Here is a 20,267-nt window from a genome sequence, read left to right on the forward strand (position 1 = left end):
AGCCTTTTAACAGTTCCAGAGTGCCCTGAGGGGAGGCAATGCCCGGGGCGGCCGCAGCCGGGTACGCCAGGCAGGCGATGGCCCGGCACCGGCAGCCCCTGAGCACCGCCCGCAGCGCCGTGTGTGTGTCCGCGGGGGCGGTGCGGGAGGGAACCGGCGGAGGCGGTGCGGGGGGAAACAGGCGGGAGCGGTGCGGGAAGGCAGAGCCGTGTGTGTCGCTGAGGGAGCGGTGCGGGAGGGAACCGGCGGGAGCTGTGCGGGAGGCAGCGCCGTGTGTGTCGCTGAGGGAGCGAACCGGCGGCGGGAGCGGCTTGTCGGCCCCGCCCCGCGCCGAGCACGTCCGGGTCGGGCCGTGCCGTGAGGGGAAGTGCTCGCAGTCCCGGCCCGGCGCGCCGTGAGGGAGGGAGGGAGGCAGCCAGGCAGCCCCAGAGCGGGCACTGGCAGCGCAGTCGCCGACATGTCGCGAGGCTCCATCGAGATCCCGCTCCGGGACACCGACGAGGCGAGTGGGGCGCTGGGAGGCGGTGGGGAGCGGGAGGAAGGGCGGCTCGAGCCCCGGAGCGCTGTCCCGGCGTCGGGGGCAACGTCGCGCCTTTCCCCGCCGTGTCTCCGGCGAAATTCTCCCCGTCGCTGGTTCTGTCCGAGCTTTCTGCCCGAGTCTTCTGTCGGATTTTTCTGTCCTGTTTTCCCGGCCGTTTGTTTGTAAACAGCCCGGTGCCCCTCAGCGGGCAGGGCAGCGGGGCCCTGGGTAATTTCAGCGTGGATTTAACACTTCCCTAACTTTTCTTTATTTAAGGAAGACTGTCACAAGCCGAGGTTAAAAAAATTTAAGAGAAGTGTTTGCAGATTTGCAGGGTGTTGTGAACTTCGAAGTGAAATCATTCCATAGCAGATACTAAATTAATAAGTGTAGCAAGTAAGGTATTGAAACATATTGCTTACAGGTTGAAGAATATTCTCGGTGAACATCTGTAGCCATACTCTTTTCATACATATATATCTGTATGTATATATGAGTATATATATGTGTGTGTGTGTATATATATATATATATATACACACACACACATACATACACACAGACATATATAAAAAATACACACATACCATGCGTATATATATACACATACATACACACACACACATATATACGCACATATATATAAATACACACATACTATGCATATATATATATATATATATACACACATGCACTTATATATCAGGAAACAGGTTTCTATATGACTGCTGTGAGTTTTTAAGTCTCACAAAGGTACTTTATGGGTTTTACATGTTGGAGGGCTTTTTCTTCTCTGACACAAATTTCTGTCTGAGGTGTTGACATGGATAGTTGATCATGGTGCTGCTGTTCAAGTTGTGCCTAGGACTACATGGGTCCCTGAGTTGTGCATTAGTCACTAAAGATTGTTCTAAAATACTTCTCCCTTCCCCTGCTGGTTTTTTTTATTTCCATGGGGTTTTTTTTCCTAAGTTGGTAATACCTATTTCTCATTAATAGATATTTTAGTTTGTGGATGAAGGTTGCCTAATTTTAAAAACATCATTATCTGTTCAAACAGGAGGTTTAGACAAAACTAAAATTAACAATAGAAAGTATTTTTGTTGGGACTCTGAAGTCTTCCTCAGGCAAAACTATAAACCCGTATGAACTGGATGGCTCTAATTCAGCCTAGAGAGGAAGAATCCCTGCATTGGTAATCAGGGTACAAGCCTGGGTACAACAGCTGCACCTCTTCATAGATGACTAATATTAAAGGTAGCATGACTGAGTAGCAGGTGAACTAACAGGCAGTTAAATCATGTTCCCAAATATCCCACCTGGATAGCATCTGTTCTTTTTTTCTCCTTTTTTGCATAGATCAGCATGGAAAGATAATTTTGTAAAGTAATGCTTGCACAATGAAAAGTTGTTGATGTCATTTACTGATGATTACTGCAGTTGTGAATATTCAGAAATTTAGTCCTTTCAGTGGTCTTGGGCACTAAGAAGACTTTATAAAATTTCAGAACTCTGAGATAAGTCTTAGGTATTGAATCTCTGACATCTGATGACATGGAAGATTTTGACTCTGTCCTAGATCTTTTTATTACCTGCAGGAAAAATTTTAGAAATTCAACAGTGTGCAGTCAAGTGGGTTATTAGCTGAGCTGTAAAAATTCTGAGCCTGATGTCCATAGTGAAAGAAGCTGAGTTAGGATCTCTGCTTGTTCTCCCTGACTGGTATTCCAAACACTAGGGTGTCTTTTCTCTGACATTTCTGAGAGGCCATTGCTTTTGTCTTGTACAGAATACAATACATTATCTCTTCTTTCTTTGTCCATAACCTTGTTTAAACACAAGTAATTTTTATGTTTTGTGCTTTGAAATGCCTGGCTCAGTGATAGAAGATGTTGTTAATGCTTTGTGAAAAGATTATCTGTACTGTTTGGTTCTAGGTTATCGAGCTTGACTTCGATCAGTTGCCCGAGGGTGATGAAGTTATAAGTATACTGAAACAGGAACACACCCAGCTGCACATATGGATTGCCTTAGCGGTTAGTACATATAGAAATGGTATATTTAAATATTATAGTCACAGAAGTGAATAATAATTTCCACTTCTTTACTTTTATGGCCAGTGGTAGCTGAATTCTGAACAGGAATTTAATGGGATCATCCAGTCATTGATTCTAGGCCAGATATTTCTGACTTGACATATGCATATTAAGATCTTCATTTCATCTTTTTTCATGAAATGGTGCTGCTCAAGGCTTGCTTTCTAAGTTGTTTTGGTTTTCCCCTCAGTCCGTAGTTTTCCTGTTTTATGCTTTTGGTTGTGCACTTAATAAAGGAGGAGGGGGCAGTATCTATACTATGGAAATATAGAGAAATGTGCAAAAGGACAAAGAAGTTCAGAGGAAAACCAGCTGGATCTTTACTTAAAAGTAGCTTAAAACTTTGTGTTTGAGGGTGGTGAGGCCCTGGCACAGGCTGCCCAGAGCAGCTGTGGCTGCCCCATCCCTGGAAGGGTTCAAGGCTAGGTTGGATGGTGTTCTGAGCAACCTAGTCTGGTGAAAGATGTCCCTTCCCACCGTGAAGGGTTTAAAAGTAGATCATCCTTAAGATCCCTCCAACCTAACCCATTCTATGATGCTGTGACAGAAAAACATGTGGCATTATCAGAATGCCTTTTTCTGATTATGCCTGCATTTGATACCTAAAGCATCCATTTGGTACATGCTTGCTTGGGGTAGTGTTGTCTGTTAAAAGTGTGTGTTTTGTAGCTGGAATACTACAAGCAAGGGAAGACAGAGGACTTTGTGAAGCTGCTGGAAGCTGCACGCATAGATGGCAACTTGGACTACAGAGACCATGAGAAGGATCAGATGACATGTCTGGACACTCTGGCAGCGTACTATGTACAGCAGGCTCGGAAGGAGAAGAACAAAGACAACAAGAAGGAGCTCATTACACAGGCTACCTTGCTGTACACCATGGCTGACAAAATCATTATGTACGATCAGGTAAAACCAAAATCTGTGTAAAAATCCACATTCATAAATTATTTATTGTAAAGAAAACAAGTATTCATTCAATAAAAAGGGAAGATAGAAACTGTTCAGGCTTTAAAGTCTTAGTTTAGTGCCTGTAAGCAAAATCTGTGAGTATCTAAAATGTGTGTGGTGCCACCAGGAATGATTACCGTGGTACACCTGATAGAAAGTCAACTTTTGGGGGTTGGGAAAGATAAATTGGTTGTTACTCTCTTCTTGGTAATATGTTTTGTTTTATTTTTCTCCTGATGTAAGAAAAATAATCATAGAAAGCATTTATAGTATAGCTGGTTAATCTTTCCTGTAGTCCAAACTTCATGTTTTACAAATATAAATGTATCAATTTTTTTTCTCTTGTTTAGAATCACTTGTTGGGAAGAGCCTGCTTTTGTCTGCTTGAAGGTGATAAGATGGACCAAGCTGATGCACAGTTCCACTTCGTGCTCAACCAGTCTCCAAATAATATTCCTGCCCTTCTCGGTATGAGTTCATGGGTATTTGTAAAAACCTGGTCTTTGGAGTTGAGTTGTGAAATTAACTGCTTGCTTAAGAGGGTGCATAGGGAATAGAAGGATGTGATCAAGAGGTGACCAGAAACACACGGCAGAGACTACTTTAAACCTGGGAAGTACACATAGGTGGAAGAGCTAGGAAAGACTTTCACTTCCCCAATGAGGCCAGTGAAGCTGTTTGCTTTGTCGAAGGTGGAGGCACCACTAGTGAGGGGTCAATGGGCTGTAACACTTGTAATTTAAGTTGTACACTAGTCTTAGTAAGTGTCTTTCCTCTGGATCAGGAAGGAATTAAGTTTCTGCAAAAAAACCTGAAAAATGTAAATTAATGTGTTCCCATGTTTGATTTTTTTCATATACTTGACATCATTAAGGATAACAAAAGCTGTAGTTGTCTGAATTTTTGCTAGTTTTTAACTGTAACTTTTGAAAATTGGCACATCACAAGTTTACCAACAACTAGGTGAGCTTCTGATTTATAACTGCTTTGTTTTTATTTCTGATTCATTTGTAACAGGTAAAGCATGCATTTCTTTCAACAAGAAAGATTATAGAGGAGCCCTTGCCTACTACAAGAAAGCACTGCGTACCAATCCAGGCTGTCCAGGTAAGGCAGAAAGTATTTCCTACTGAAAGTATTTTTTTTGCTTGCAAACTAACTCAGGTCTTCCTAATTCAAAGGGCATTTTTGTGGTCAATATCTGTCAAAAGGACCCTGACGCTCATTACAGAGGAGTTCAGGTGTTCATTGACATGAAGTATTTCTTAGCTGTTAGAGGAGATTACATTTAGGAAAAATACTATTTTTTTTTCAAGTATTACCTTATAAAGAGGTATGAGAAAATGAGAAGTTGCATGTAAGAGAAATTGAAGTTGTATGGGGAGGGAGGGAACTGTTCAAGACTCTTGCAGAATTAATCTGTGTATGAGCTCCTTGGAATAAGGATTCAGAAATGTATCAATAATGAAACAAGACATGAAGAGTAGAATCTTTAGTGCACAATGTGAGTTTTTCCGGTGTTGTATTTTCCTTATGCAAAGGGAAAGCAATAGGTAACAGGTGTAGAAGTGACACATGTGATTTAAGTACATTAGTTCAAGGTATTTACATTAGGAATGTGAGTACACAAAAGTCTCTTGAGACATACTGTGTGCTTTGCCATCACCTTTCTGAAAAAGGGTTTGTTACCAAGTTGTGTGTTCTGCTTTAGCATAACAATCGTTCCTGCAAAAGTGTATTTAGAAATATAAGCCTTAGTTTTCAACACATAACTTTCCTGTGCTCCCCTTTTCCACACAGACAGAGATTTGAAATTGTTTTTCTTATATGTCTCTCTATTCTCCAATCACAAGCAGTCTGAAAGGGCAGTATGATGTGAATTTTCTGTATTAGTCCATCTGTACATGGTCATGGAAGTCAGAGGGTGATAAACAGTATTTTTGTTAGCAGTGATTCAGTGGGTCATCTGGGGAGAGCTGCCAGCTAACTTGTTATTTGTGTTTTCTGAAGGCATGCTGATCTTGGGTGAACTTAAACTCCCTAAGAAATCACCAGCCCTTTCCTCTGGCAAATTTACAATGCTTTTCTCTACTGTTTTTAATACATTTCCATACAAGTAGTTTTTTATTTCTTTAGTATCCAGGTCTGTGGGAGATACAACAGTGTTCTGGGGCGTATGAAGAAATAAAGTCTTACTAATATGTTCAAGTTAGTTTTGTGGCCAAGCATGGGAGCCTGCCTTTAAAAATTGCAAATAGATGGCTTTATAGGTTTTACAAATTCTATTTTCACTTTGTTTGATGTCCAGATTGTAAAAAAAGTCATAAAGTTGAAACTTTGGGAGTCTTAATCTTGTTCCCTAGCCGAGGTTCGCTTAGGAATGGGCCACTGCTTCGTGAAACTGAACAAGCTGGAAAAAGCTCGTCTGGCATTCAGCAGGGCCCTGGAGCTGAACTCCAAGTGTGTGGGGGCCTTGGTTGGACTGGCTGTTCTGGAACTCAATAATAAGGAGGTGGGTCTGACTTAGCAAAGTAAAATGGGTAGAATGTTGAAACCTTAACGAAACAGGCTCTGGGGACACTGAACAGTAGAAGGAATAGAAGGAAGGCTGTGAGGGTGTGAGTCAAATGTCAAAGGGCATCAAGACTAAGTCTTCTGGTTTTTGAAGTTTTTTTCATGGAAAGTCCTGCTCTGCTTTTTTCCATCCCTGTGTGGTGGCTTCATTTCCCATTTTCCACCTGTGTGCTGCAGGAAGAAAAGCTGCATTTACTTTTTTCTGTGAGCTCAGCAAGGTTTTGTCAGAATTCCTGCCTCAGCCTAGCGCTTAGAGTAACTTTGAAGTTGCTAATAAGATCCAGCTATTGAGTTGCTGCTAATACCTGTCCATGTTTCATTTAGGCTGATTCCATCAAGAATGGTGTTCAACTGCTCTCTAGGGCTTACACAATAGACCCCAGTAATCCAATGGTGTTGAATCACTTGGCTAATCACTTCTTTTTCAAGAAGGTAAGAGATCTGTGAAATTTTCCAGTTAAATACTTGTTAACCTCTGAACAGCAAGAGTTCGGTGTTTGATTCAATCTCATTTCAGTGGTGTGTGATACAAAACTGTTAATCTAGATGAACAAGTGTAAAGTTTTTGACCTGAATTTTATATAAACCTTTCTCAAGAAACCAAGAAAAGGTACACTTACTTTTTAAGTCAAGTTCATCTTTGTGTCCTGAAGGGCTTGTGGGCTTTTGTTGTTTGGGATTTTTTTTGGTTGGTTAGTTGAGTTTGGGTTGTTTGTTTTTACCTCCTCCCCACTCTCCCATGCTTTAAAATATGAAATAGAGAAAAGAACAATAACAGGTAAAACTAAATCTGTTATTGTTTAGTCAGTGCTGTGACAAAAGCTTTGTTATATTTTCCAGGTAGCAATGCTTAAATAATAAATCACTTGACCATAAATAGAGTGAAAGCTATCAAATTTCACTTAACTTCCTATTTTTCAGGACTATGGTAAAGTACAACACTTGGCTCTTCATGCTTTCCATAATACAGAAGTGGAAGCAATGCAAGCAGAGAGCTGTTATCAACTGGCCAGGTCTTTCCATGTTCAGGTAGGGCAGTTTATAAAAGACCCCTTTGAGCTTACACTTAAAAAAAAATCTGTGTTACAAAAGTTCATACAAAGGTTACCCTTAAAAACACTAACTGTTCTTCATTTAATTCTTTTCAATTAGGAAGATTATGATCAAGCTTTCCAGTATTATTACCAGGCCACTCAGTTTGCCTCTTCTTCTTTTGTACTTCCATTCTTTGGATTGGGTCAAATGTACATTTATCGAGGGGACAAAGAGAATGCATCACAATGCTTTGAAAAAGTTTTGAAAGCCTATCCTAACAACTATGAGACTATGAAAATCCTTGGATCTCTTTATGCAGCTTCAGAAGACCAGGAGAAACGGGATATTGCAAAGGTGAGCTTTGCTTCCTCCAGCATTGTGCATTTACATGCAAGAGTAGAACTTGAAAATCAGACCTGAAATCAGAGCATTCCTTAAGTTGAATAAAACTCGTGGTGAGTTGGCTGCAGATGTGGAATATTTCATTGTGTGCTGTCATGAGAGATGCTCTTGTCAGTGTAGAGCCAACACTTCTGGACTGAACTGAGACCATGGGCTCTAGCTAAAGCATGTCCTGGAATTTAGAGGAGCCCTGGCCTCATCTTTGGTGGTATGGCATTGGTACAGGTAGTACTAAAAGGGCAGAATTCTTCCCATATATGTTAAATTTCTCTGAAGATGGTAACTTAGCTTATGATTCCTGAAGACAGAAAATTAGCTGGTGATTTCCAGAAAATGCTTGTCTTGGCTTACCTGGAAGGATAGTTATGCTTTTTTCAAATGAAAAGTGTTTAAAATCTAGTGCTGGGTAAATAAATGCAAAAAATATTAAACATCACTTCTCCAGCTTCTCATGTTGGTGTAATAGTTTCTGCTTTTCTAAGACTTGGAAGCATGTGTTCCATTCTACAGAAAAACAGAATAATGAAGGAAGGGAACTAATGCAGGTTTTTTGTGACCAAATTGTGCAGCTGTTTAGGATGTTTTCTTTTGCAGTATGTTATATCTTTCTAGTGTTAAGGTAATGCCTTCACTCTTTCTTTTGGTTTTATTTCCATTTATTTAAACTGGTTATGTCTTTACAAAGTGGTGTAATTATTTTCTGCTGTTTTTCAGGGACATTTAAAGAAAGTCACAGAACAGTACCCTGATGATGTAGAGGCGTGGATTGAACTAGCCCAGATTCTGGAACAGACTGATATACAGGTATTATTAATACACACTTGGTGATGTACATATGTGCTTTTCATAAGAGCACGTAGAGCTCATTCCCTGATTTCCTTCGTGCACTTTCCCTCTCTTTGCCAAGGGAGCCCTCTCAGCCTATGGAACAGCCACGCGCATCCTGCAGGAGAAGGTACAGGCTGATGTGCCACCAGAGATATTGAATAATGTGGGTGCTTTGCACTTCAGGCTGGGAAACCTTGGAGAAGCAAAGGTATGCAGTTACCCAAAGCTTGAATTGAGTTTCTTGCTCACCCAGAAGTTTTTCTCTAAGAAAAGTGTTTGACTCCTCTTTTCATTTTGTACTTCAGAAATACTTTTTGGCGTCGCTGGATCGTGCAAAAGCAGAAGCTGAGCATGATGAGCATTACTACAATGCCATCTCCGTAACAACGTCCTACAACCTTGCCAGACTCTATGAGGCCATGTGTGAATTTCATGAAGCAGAAAAGCTGTATAAAAACATCTTAAGAGAACATCCTAATTATGTTGATTGTAAGATACACTTGGTATTTTAGTTCCACAGTTGCTCTTGTAACACCAAAAATCTTCCTGTCGGTGTTTTCTGGTCTCCTTATACCTGTGTTCCCTTCTTTTCATGGGAGTTTTGGGGCCTGCTTACCTGTCTGCTATATACCCTACTGGTTTGGTTTTTATTTATTTTAAGGCTTTCATAATCCCTGTAGTCCAGTCTCCAGCTGTAAGCCTTCTAATTACTGGTAGATCATACTGTACTCCAAAAATCTAGTACAATTAGCTGCTCAAGACTTGCATGCCTTTGCCCACTTGCTCCCCAACCTCCACTAAAGCCATAGCAGCTCAGGACTGGGCTGCAGTTAAGGCCATTCACTTGATACATCCAGGCTTTGCAACTTCACCAGTGTGGGTAGAAATAGACCCCTTGGAAGAATCACTTTATATGGGACCTTGCCCTTCCTCCAGGGAAGAAGGGCTCTTGGGGGTGTTAGCACAGCCTCTGGGGCACATCTGTTTTTTTTCCTCACTATGCTCTTCCTCTTGTCCCATGTAGCTGAGCTGTGGTGTTTGCCACAAGTTGCAGCACACAGCATGCCCAAACCTCATCTACAGCCTTTTCTCTGCTTGTTTTCCATTGTCACCTGCTGATACCCTTCACAAAGCTTGTGGAGGTGGGAGAGCTATTGAAAGTGGAAGGAGGAGAACTATCTAACTGATGATCTTTCTTTCTTTGAAGTTTTTCAGTTGTCTTTAACTTAAAAAATCAACTTAAACCATTTGCATTACTTTAACTATTAGAAATCTGCAATTTCTGTTTCACCATTGTGGATGAATGTTCCTCTTCATGTGTTGTGTCTCATTTTGAACAGAATATGGAAAGTTGTCTTAGTGTTTGCTGTCCTTAGCCTATTCAGAAAAAGATTGCTTTTGAAATGTTGAAATATTTTCTTGTTCAAGATGACTAACCTGTTCCCTGATTATTTGCTATTTTTACTTTTAGGCTACCTGCGCTTGGGAGCTATGGCTAGGGATAAAGGAAATTTTTATGAGGCTTCTGATTGGTTCAAAGAGGCACTTCAGATAAATCAGGTTTGTAACCCTACAACTGTTTAAAGTTAAAACACTTGAAATACTTAGTTAACTTAAAATTTAATTTTCCTTTCATTGTGTTTTTATTTGGTTTGTTCACATAAAGTAGGAGAAGAGAGAACTACCATAACCTGCTCTCTGTGTGGGTTGTTTGCTGTTTTGATTTTTATTATGGAATTCTGTTTAGGAAAAATAGCACTTTAGACTTGGGAAAGTCATCTTGCAAAGGAAAGCAGTGCTCTTGTAACTTACAGTGAGTTTTTCTTTAGGACCATCCGGATGCTTGGTCTCTGATTGGCAATCTTCATTTGGCTAAACAAGAGTGGGGTCCAGGCCAGAAGAAATTTGAAAGGATATTGAAGCAGCCCTCCACACAAAATGATACTTACTCCATGTTGGCTCTTGGCAATGTCTGGTTGCAAACTCTACATCAACCCACAAGAGACAGAGAAAAGGTAATGGGCATCTCTCTGCCCTGTGTGTGGGTTTTGTTTATATATTTTTTGGATACTGTTAGCTATTTCAAGCCTTTTCTTGATGCCTGTTTGTCATCTTATAGGCCATGAAACTTCTGAGTAGGTCTTACAATTCTCCATTATAAAAATGAGCAATCAATTGGGGCATTTCTTTCTGCAGGAGAAACGTCATCAAGACCGTGCATTAGCAATCTACAAGCAAGTGCTCAGAAATGATCCAAAGAATTTGTATGCTGCTAATGGCATAGGTGAATATTAGACTCTAGTTTTCCTTCAGAGGAAAACTTATGTTCTTATGTTTCATGCTTTTGGGGCCTGAGCACTGTGTACTGGAGCACAGGAAATGGCAGCTATGTCAGTTTTTGGTGGGGAGCTTTATTCAGGCAGTATTTAATTTTCTTTGGTAGGAGTACATAGTACATGAACCTGGAAGCTTACACTCTGTTACTTTCCACTTAGGAGCTGTCTTGGCACATAAAGGATATTTCCGTGAAGCTCGTGATGTGTTTGCCCAAGTGAGAGAGGCAACGGCAGATATCAGTGATGTGTGGCTGAATTTGGCACATATCTATGTGGAGCAGAAACAGTACATCAGTGCTGTGCAGATGGTAACATCTCCAAATTGAACTATGTAATCTGTTGGGTTAGATGATTTCTGGATGTTTCTCAGTTGACATGGATGCTGCAAAAGTTTCTGATCAAAATATTAACAAGTTCTAGGTCTATTCCTAGCGTGGTGTTGGCTGTCAAGTCTAGATTTAAAAGCAAACTGCCGAATGTAGGTAAGGGTTAGCAAAGCACCTCCCAACTTTTACACTGTTTCTTTTTTTTTTGGTGGCAGAGTTAAAACATAATCGAGAATTTTGATTTTGGAATTAATTATTAGTCACAGAGGTTTCAGTCAGGGTAGTTACTGTGTGCAATTTACATGCAGATATTACTGAAATAAGTAAATACAATTTGATGTTTTAAATGCAACAGTTCCTATTTTAGTTCTTGCAAATGATTGCATGAAGATCAGTCTGAGCTGTCTGAAAAGCTGACTGTGCCATAATTTCTCTTGCCGCTGTTAACAACACAAGGTAGTTCATGCTGGAAGAAATCTGTTGAGGTCAGCTAGTTCGACCTGCTCAAGCAAGCAGACTTTAAAGTATCAACCTATTCTCACTAAATTGACTCAATTAGTTGATCCAAGGCATACAAGTAAGCTTAGAAAAACCCCAGCTTATGTTGGACAGAACAGAAGCTCAGAACAAACTTACATCATTAAGATTGAGTCCACATTGAGGCTTGAAAGTACTTAATTCAGAGCTATTCTGAAGCTTTTTGTGGTGGTTAATAAGGAAGCATTCCTGGGCCTTTCGTACCTGATCAGGACGTCAGTAGTCATTGTCCTTCAGTGAACTGCTGTTAACAGGCTTGGACATGTTAACAAGCTGGTGAACATGACCACATTTATTCTGTTGTGTTTGATTTGGGTCTTTTGTTCTTTTAACATTTTGTTTATTTTTATTGACAAAAAGCTTAATGGAAACCTAATTATAGCAATTGTTTAGCAGTGGGAAATCGGGTGTCACTTTCACCTTTTGATTTGAGAGAAAAAAGTATTTCACTCATTTGCTAATGTATTTAAGAAAAGGTGTTATTAGGAATGTGTTTATTTGCGGAGGGGTGTTACTGTTCCCCGGGTTCTGCTCTGAAACATGATACTGGACTCAAAGGGAGACAAACTGAATTTGGCAGCCTAGCTTACTGCAGCCATGACAATTACCCCAGTGAATTCTCCACCCTAAAGCATAAAAATCCAAGGCAGACTTAAGCTAAGTACAAATTCTTTGCTGCTAAAGGTGAGTGAAAACTGGGCACTCTTAACACAGTGGGATCCAAGAGTTGCCACTTCAGGCACTACAGTTCAGGGCAGTTTCTGTATCTGAGCTGGAAATAAAACTTTGTATTTCTTGCTATTTTGGAGGTTTAAAAAGGCTGAATGATTGCTTGAGAAAAAAATATGTCAAATAGAAGGTGCTCGTTACTGAAAAGGATAAGTTTGGTAACTGTTTGAACCTTTAATATTAGACACACAAAACCTACAGTAACAAGTCATCTTCCACACTTTAGAGTAATGAATATCCCATGGCATGCCAAGTTCCTCAGCTATGTGGGCACAACAAATTTAATGTTAAATTATCTGAAATGTGTGGATTTTTAAAAAAATAATTACATCAGGTATTATCATATATTAGATACAGTTCAAGTTGTAAAATATCTCATATGAATAGAGAAAACAGATCTTTTATTCCCTTCTTCATCCTGTGGAGATGGAGTGGTCTTAAAATGAGCTGCGTTAGTTGGACTTTCTTGCAACAGATGGCCCTTGCATAGTATTCTTTTGTATTTTAAGACCTAAAGAGCCTCCTTGGCTGCTGCCATTTTCTAGAAAATACAGGTACTTGCTATGGAATAGGGGAAGGAGTTTTCTGATCACTGAAAAGGAAGCATCCATGTAGCATAACACTCTTCTTTAAAAAACAAAATGCATATTAGTAGTAATTCTCTTTAGGAATAGAGGCATTTTCTGGAGTTAGCTAACCAAAGTAACAGACCACTGGTAACAGACCACTGTCATCTCTTATGCTGCCTTTTTTCTTCCATTTCAGTATGAAAACTGCCTCAGAAAGTTCTATAAGCATCAAAATACTGAAGTATTGTTATATTTGGCCCGGGCGCTCTTCAAATGTGGCAAATTACAGGAATGCAAACAAACTTTGCTAAAGGTATGGATGTAGAACATCGTGTATCACGGAATGAGTTACTGTAAGTTGCTGTGTTTGTGTCTCTTTAAATTCGGTGCTCTGGGGTTGAAGTGTTGGTGCTTATTCTCTGTTTGTCATTTCAGTGCACCTCTGTATCACACTGCAGCTTATCTGTATGTGCTTCTTTGCAGGCCAGGCATGTAGCACCAAGTGATACAGTCCTTATGTTTAATGTGGCTTTAGTGCTACAAAGACTGGCTACCTCGGTCCTGAAAGATGAGAAGAGCAACCTGAAGGAAGTGCTTAATGCTGTGAAAGAGCTGGAGCTCGCCCATAGGTAAAGGTCATTTATTTCTAATCACTATAATCTATTTTGTTCATCTGGTTGGAAGAGCAATCATCTATGAAGCACTGTGTGTAATTCCAGCATTTCTAGCAGGAAAACAAAAGATTGGGCCAGTCAAAACTGTATATTCAGACTTTGCTCCAGAGCCTGTTTTGTTTGACCAGGTGCCAATATATATTTCTCAACAGGTTTTGTTGTTGCTGTGACCAAGATGCCCTTCTTCCTGGAAATGCACAGTTGAAAAAAATGTTGAAAACTATTCTATGACTTTAATACCTTTTGATGACTTCCTTCAAAGCATACTATAAGGCTTAAAGTCAAATCTGTTTATATTGTATAAGCCTGGTTAATGCCTGACAGGCCCTGAAAACTAATTTCGCCCTCCTGTTGGCAAGTAAAGCCTAAGTACTGTCATGGCTCAAGAACAAAAGCATTTTTTTAAGCGTGTTTGAGATATTTTAGTTCTCTCTAAAAAGTTTTGGGCAGATACCAGTGTAATTAATCTGATCCAGTTGTCAGCATCCTTGAACAGAGCTTTCCACCATTTGTTGTGCTCCCAGGTGTTGCTGGTGTAGCTGGTGCATGCTTGATGCATTCCTAGCTCTGCTTTTTTGTCAAGGATACAAATTCTAACTTCAATTTAGTGAGAAGCTTGCTATGTATTGCCTTGAAGTTGCATGGATTTATTTTTGCCTATTAACTAAAACTTTTTGAGAAACACTGTCCATAGGCTAAAACTTGAGCAAGGAATTATTTTATTCACATCTGCAAGAAATTGAGTTCAGTCTCGCCAAAATACTTCATTTAAAATGTCTCTGAGGGTATATGGGGAGAAACTGTGGCAACCTTGAAAGGTAAAAGGTTATTTTCCTGTAAGTGAATTGGAGAAACTTCTCAAAGCAGTGATCCTCTCAGCTTACCAGTCTGTTCAGGAGTTTGCTGTGTTTGCAAGGGCCTGACCACTGGGTCAAGGGGGCTGTTCTGAAATTACTTTTAAAAAATAAGTTTTCCTTCCTTCTGCTGAATTCAAGCATGTAAGCTGTGACAGATAAAGAATAAATCTATTGTGGTCAGCAATGTATTTATTGGTAGGAGCCAGTGAATTAATTCTTAGAACTCTCTTTAGAATTTTTCCTCTCTCAAGTTCTTTTTAAGTGTTTTGAATTTGGAGAACTTTGAATGAACTTTCTATCTGTTGTCCTTAAAGGGGCTGGCACAGAGGAAATTAGTGAGGTTTCCTCATCTATTGTGTTCTAGAGCTTTGTAGTTCAAGAGTAAATGCTTTTGGTTTAAGGCAAAATTGCAATAAATATGTAAGTTATGCCATATTTACTAAGTTTTATTTGCTGTTTTTCTTTCCCCAGGTACTTCAGTTACTTGAGTAAAGTAGGTGATAAGATGAGATTTGACTTGGCACTTGCTGCTACGGAAGCCAGGTAAAAAAACCAAACCAAAACCACAAACAAATCCTCCATTCACATACAAAGTAGGATATTTTTGCCCTGTTTTTTGGTATTAAAACTAGATTTCAAAATTTCAACTGACAGTTTCTGAGAACAGTAGAAGTACAAGTGCGGGGGAACTCCTCGTTACTGTTTCATTCTTTTCCTATCTTTGCTTCCCAACATTTTTATGTAGTCTGAAACTCAACATGTGATGTCTGCCATTAGCTGGAGCCTGCAAGCTTTAGGTGTTTTAATGGCAGATTTTCCATCATTGAGTGCAGTGACATTTATTTAAACATCTGTACCTCTCACTGTTTTGACTCTGAATGTAATAATCTTAGCAACAGGTTTCCTTTCATGGAGACTTTTTTAGGTAGTTTATGGGTGAATAGTGTGGGTCATGGAAGGGTTTGGTTTTACAGAGTCTAGTCTGCTAACTTTAGCTCAGGAGTAATGAACTTGTACACAAGCCTATCCAAACTGGTCTCCTTGTAAGCTTTTTTTCTTAGCTTTTCACTCAATGTGGCCTGTGTACCATTTCTTGCATGTTCTTGTAAGACTTTCACAGCCTTATACAAATGACACCTGTTGGCCATCATGCACATCTGAAATGGTATCATTAAAGTACTTTGTGCAGAGGAGAAAGGTTCAGTATTGAAAGAAATATCATTTTAACCTTAGCTGAGAGGTTATTGAAAGCACCTTGCTTTAATGTTTCATGCAACTTGAACATTTTATGCAGCCTCAACTCTTACACAATTAGGCTTTTCAAACTAGAATTTTGACCTACCTTTTTTGCTTAGGTTTGTTAGGATGTGGTGAATTAATACAGAGTTCTTACTAACCATACTTCTGAAGCTGTCCAGATTAGTTGGGATGATTCCTTTTATGTTCATGTGTGTGTTTTCTGTATGTGAATTAGCTAAATCTTGAGTGTGAAGCAATACATTCTGAAATCATACTTTGCAAGATAGATTCGCTTATTAGAAAGTGCTTTAATTTAGTCAAAAATCTGCACTACTCTTCTTTGTGCTATTTCAAGTAGCTTTTTTTAATTTATTGGGGGCATAAAGGTACTGTTGTGATGATGCCCCTTATAAAGCCAGTTCTTTCTGTAGTGTTTGCCACCTTGCCTTACGCGAGCCCCTTCCATGTTACAGGCAGTGCTCCGACTTGCTGAGCCAGGCCCAGTACCACGTGGCTCGGGCACGCAAGCAGGATGAAGAGGAGAGGGAGCTGCGTGCCAAGCAAGAGCAGGAGAAGGAGCTGCTTCGCCAAAAACTGCTTAAAGAACAGGTTTTTATTCTGCCAAATCCCGTCTATCACATTTGTTTAAGTATACTTAGTGTTTAAAAAGCATACATGTTAGCAGTATGTATCCATCTGTTGCTCTGGGGCGGTACTCAATAGATATTTTTCTTAGTCATAGTAACTGCTAGCAGAAAATATTGTTGCTAACAGGAGATACTCACTCTATCTTCCCCATAGCCACAGAAACAGATTTTTAGTTTTATAATGAAGTAAAATAGGTGTGCCAGAAGTTTTGTCATTGAATTTCTGTAGTGGCAGACTGAATGAGGAAGCACTTGGTGCAACAGTCCTTTTGGACTTGGGCCTCCTCTAGCATAGGCTTGTAGAAATGTTTATTTTTTTTTTGCCATGTGGATCTTCTGCTCTGACATAGACTGTCAGAAAGCAATTTTTCAGTTTCTTGACAGCAAGTAATTTATAGGCCTGGGATTATGATCACCACAATGCTGCAAATACAATAGTAATGGTTGGTTTTCTCGATGTTTCAGGAAGAGAAGCGCCTAAGAGAAAAAGAAGAACAGAAGAAACTTCTGGAACAAAGAGCTCAATATGTGGAGAAAACCAAGAATATTCTGATGTTCACTGGTGAAGTAGAAGGATCAAAGGAGAAAAAACGTGGTGGCGGTGGAGGCAGGGTAGAACAGATTTTTTTTATTATTTTTTTTATTTTTAAAATTAAATCTCCTTCATTTTCCCCTTCTGACATGTGGTCTCTTACAGGAGCACAGGTTTTTAATTTCAGGCACTGAGTGAAACTGCACAAGTTTAATTCTAAAATGTAAAAATTGGAAGCTAGTACTTGAAAGTTCTGAGCCTGATGGCATCACTAAAGTCTGATCATTTCACTTGTTAAAATAGCAGATTATTTTATTATGTTCAAATTTGGGATGAGTTTCTAAAAGATACCAACCTTGTTCCAGCTTTCCCATAATCTCCAAGTCTGTGTTTTCGTATCTTTCGAAACCTGTTCACATGAAGTTGCTATTTTGAATTGTTTTCTAGTAGGTTTGTAACTGGAAGGCGAATAATAGGTTGTATGTGTGTGTTTATTACAGCGTTCCAAAAAAGGAGCAGGGGAGTTTGATGAGTTTGTCAATGATGACAGTGATGAAGATCTGCCCATATCTAGAAAGAAAAAGAAGAGGAAGGGCAGTGGCAGTGAACAAGATGGGGAAGAAGAGGAGGGGGAGAGAAAGAAGAAGAAGAGGAGGAGGTAGCTAATACTTCACTGTTAGACTTCCCTGAGAAACAGTAGGGCTTTTAAGTATATTCTCCTGCAGTCTTTCATAACGGGTGAAAAATGAACTGTTGTCAAGAGGTGACATGATTAATTTTAATTTACCCATACACATTACAGAACTTAAACAGCCGCTTTGCAAAAGAAGTACGAGTTAACACTTGATAAACGGGACATTTCTTGAGACCGGTATTTTTTTAATGTTTTAAAGTTTTTTTGCAATGTTATGCTTTTTGTCACATAAAATGTGTTTCTGTTTAAGGCCCCAGAAGGCAGATGAGGGGAGTGATGATGAAGAACACGAAAATGGCCCACGACCTAAAAAACGACGTCCTCCCAAAGCAGAGAAGAAGAAAGCTGTAAGTTAAACCCTAAGTAGCTGCATTGCTTTCTAAATAGGCGTTTAGAGTTCAGCATTACTCTAGTCAAGAGACATTATTAATGTTGAAAATTCCAGCAAAGCTTCTTGAAGCCAGCTGCCTTTGAGCATAATTTTATCCCCCTCCCCTATTGCTGCTTCAGGGATGTGAAGGGTATTTCCAAAGCTGTCTAGAATTTAAGCGATAGTAAATGGAACTTTTTTTAAAAACCTGCCTGGTTTTGTGAATGTGTTTCTATGTTTGGGTCCTGCGCTTTAACCAGCCACATGAACAAGCTTTGTTTTCCCCTGTACAGCCCAAACCAGAGCGTCTGCCTCCTTCAATGAAAGGAAAGATCAAATCAAAAGCCATCATTTCATCAAGTGACGATTCTTCTGATGAGGATAAACTCAAGATTGCTGATGATGGGTAAGAACCTTAATTAACTTCGTATGAGTTTAAAGTTTCTATGCATACCTTGAAGAGAAAATGCAGTGTTAATGAGATAACACAGAGATAATGAGAAGTCTTTCATTGTATTCACTTCCCATTGCAGATTAATTCCTCTTACTCTTCTAATACTGGCATTACTGAAATCATTTTAATTTTAAGCTAAGGATAGCACCTTATAGCACCTTTTGATACTTTTTTTCTCTGTTTCTTCCCTACAGACACGCTAGAAATAGCAACAGTGATTCCGATGATGGGGAGCAGCAGCACAGCAAACGCATTGTTTCTGACAGTGATTCTGACCACAGGAACAAGTCTGGCAGCGAGGCAGGGAGCCCGAGGAGAGCCAGCGTCCGCGCCTCGGAGGAAGAGTCCGACAGCGACAGGTCGCCCAGGAAGCGGAGGCGGTCGGAGTCGGAGCAGTCTGACAATGAGTCTGTGCAGTCAGGGAGGAGTCGCGGCTCCGGTGGCTCCGAAAATGAGTCTCGCCCGGCGTCTCACAGTGCTGAGTCTGACAGGGAGTCTGAGAGGGGATCTGACAACGAGGGTTCTGGCAGAGCATCTGGTAACGAGTCTGAACCAGAGGGGTCCAATGATGAGGGCTCTGAAGGTGGTTCAGATGACAGTGATTAGATCTAAATTACAGACCATCTTTTAAAAACGTTCTTGTAAATATATTTCGGTTATAGGGAAAATGCAATTTTTATATTTGAAAACTGTGATCTAAAAACCATTAATGTTTTAGTAAACTCTTGTGAGACCTTCTTGTGATTCTTTCTATTAGCTACTAATGGATTTTTCTCTAAGCTGGCTATGGTGTATTCTTAATTTGAAACTGCTGTAGGTGCACAGAGTCCCTGACCTATAGTCAGCACGCCAAGGACGGAATGCATGTAAAAACTGTGGAGCTTTGGGTGGCTCAGTGTGGCTAAAACTGTATTCTCTGCCTAGACATGCATAGGTGGATCTTAAAATCCTACCAGATGGGACAAAGAGCTGTGGATATTTATCTTTCTCCTCATTCTGAGTAAAGGTCAGTCAGGAGGTTTTCTTACTTTCTATGGAGAATAAATGTGCCATGAATGCAACTTTTTATGTTTCCAAGGGTTTGTTCTTTTGCTTCTGTTTTTGTGTTAAATCAGCTGAAAAGATCTTAAATTTTATAAACTTACAATGCAGATGTAGATGAAATATTTAAATTGGCAGGTAAAAACATTTGAGACAACTCTGTATTGCTTGAGAAAGATAAAGCTGCCACTGTCACAATAAACAGTTCTGCTTATTTGCTTGGAGTGATTTATTTTGCCCCTGTAAAGGTATAAGCAGAAACTGTGAAAATGTTAAATTTTGCAGTGGAGTCTGTTTTGAGGAAGTGGTCTCAACTGTATTTTAGCTCAAATACATGGCTTTTGGAGTTAAGTCATTTCTTATAATGTGTTCAGGAATAACAGTGAAAAATTGCTGTGCTGTAGACTGAAGTGGATCTGATTTCTCTCTGCATTTCTGAAAAAAATCAGTGTTTTGTACCAGTCCAGAGAAATCTTTCTTTTTTTCATTGGTCATGTTAAGCATTTGCTAAGAGAAGATCATGTAGCTCTGGATAGTGTATTACTACCAGTTTTAAAAGACTGTTTAGCCTAAACTGTGGAGTTCTGGATTGTCACTACTGATAGTGTACTTGAAGCACTAACTGAAAGTGAAGTTTCCCATGCTGCTATTTCTGTTGTGCTGTGAGCCTGAGCTGTTCTCCTTGTGTGTGGGGTTTTCATGTGTTTATGGGCTGTTGGTAACTATAGCAGACACACTGAGCAGTTGACATGTCTCTCTGTGTGGCTCAGTCTGCTATCAAGTTTCCAGCTGTGGTCTTACCTAAACCTTACATGTTTGGGAACATTCAGAGTAGAAAAACAACTATCGTGTTTGG

General features: G+C 39.9%; 1 protein-coding gene across 1 annotated transcript; it reads left to right on the plus strand.

Moving 5' to 3' along the window:
- The first annotated feature begins 363 nt into the window (after positions 1-363).
- Positions 364-19,625, plus strand: CTR9 (CTR9 homolog, Paf1/RNA polymerase II complex component). The gene is made up of 25 exons (XM_071558978.1): positions 364-502; positions 2,458-2,556; positions 3,286-3,525; positions 3,918-4,035; positions 4,585-4,674; positions 5,931-6,079; positions 6,466-6,573; positions 7,063-7,170; positions 7,294-7,530; positions 8,293-8,382; positions 8,486-8,614; positions 8,712-8,895; positions 9,878-9,966; positions 10,236-10,421; positions 10,603-10,690; positions 10,902-11,050; positions 13,100-13,216; positions 13,387-13,532; positions 14,906-14,977; positions 16,147-16,282; positions 16,786-16,932; positions 17,353-17,510; positions 17,797-17,893; positions 18,210-18,322; positions 18,565-19,625. Exons 1-25 carry the CDS (start codon positions 458-460, stop codon positions 18,974-18,976), a joined length of 3,507 nt encoding a protein of 1,168 aa, XP_071415079.1. The 5' UTR covers positions 364-457; the 3' UTR covers positions 18,977-19,625.
- The last annotated feature ends 642 nt before the right edge of the window (positions 19,626-20,267 follow it).

The sequence above is a fragment of the Pithys albifrons genome, chromosome 6, assembly GCF_047495875.1.
Source record: "Pithys albifrons albifrons isolate INPA30051 chromosome 6, PitAlb_v1, whole genome shotgun sequence".
Lineage (NCBI taxonomy): Eukaryota > Metazoa > Chordata > Aves > Passeriformes > Thamnophilidae > Pithys > Pithys albifrons.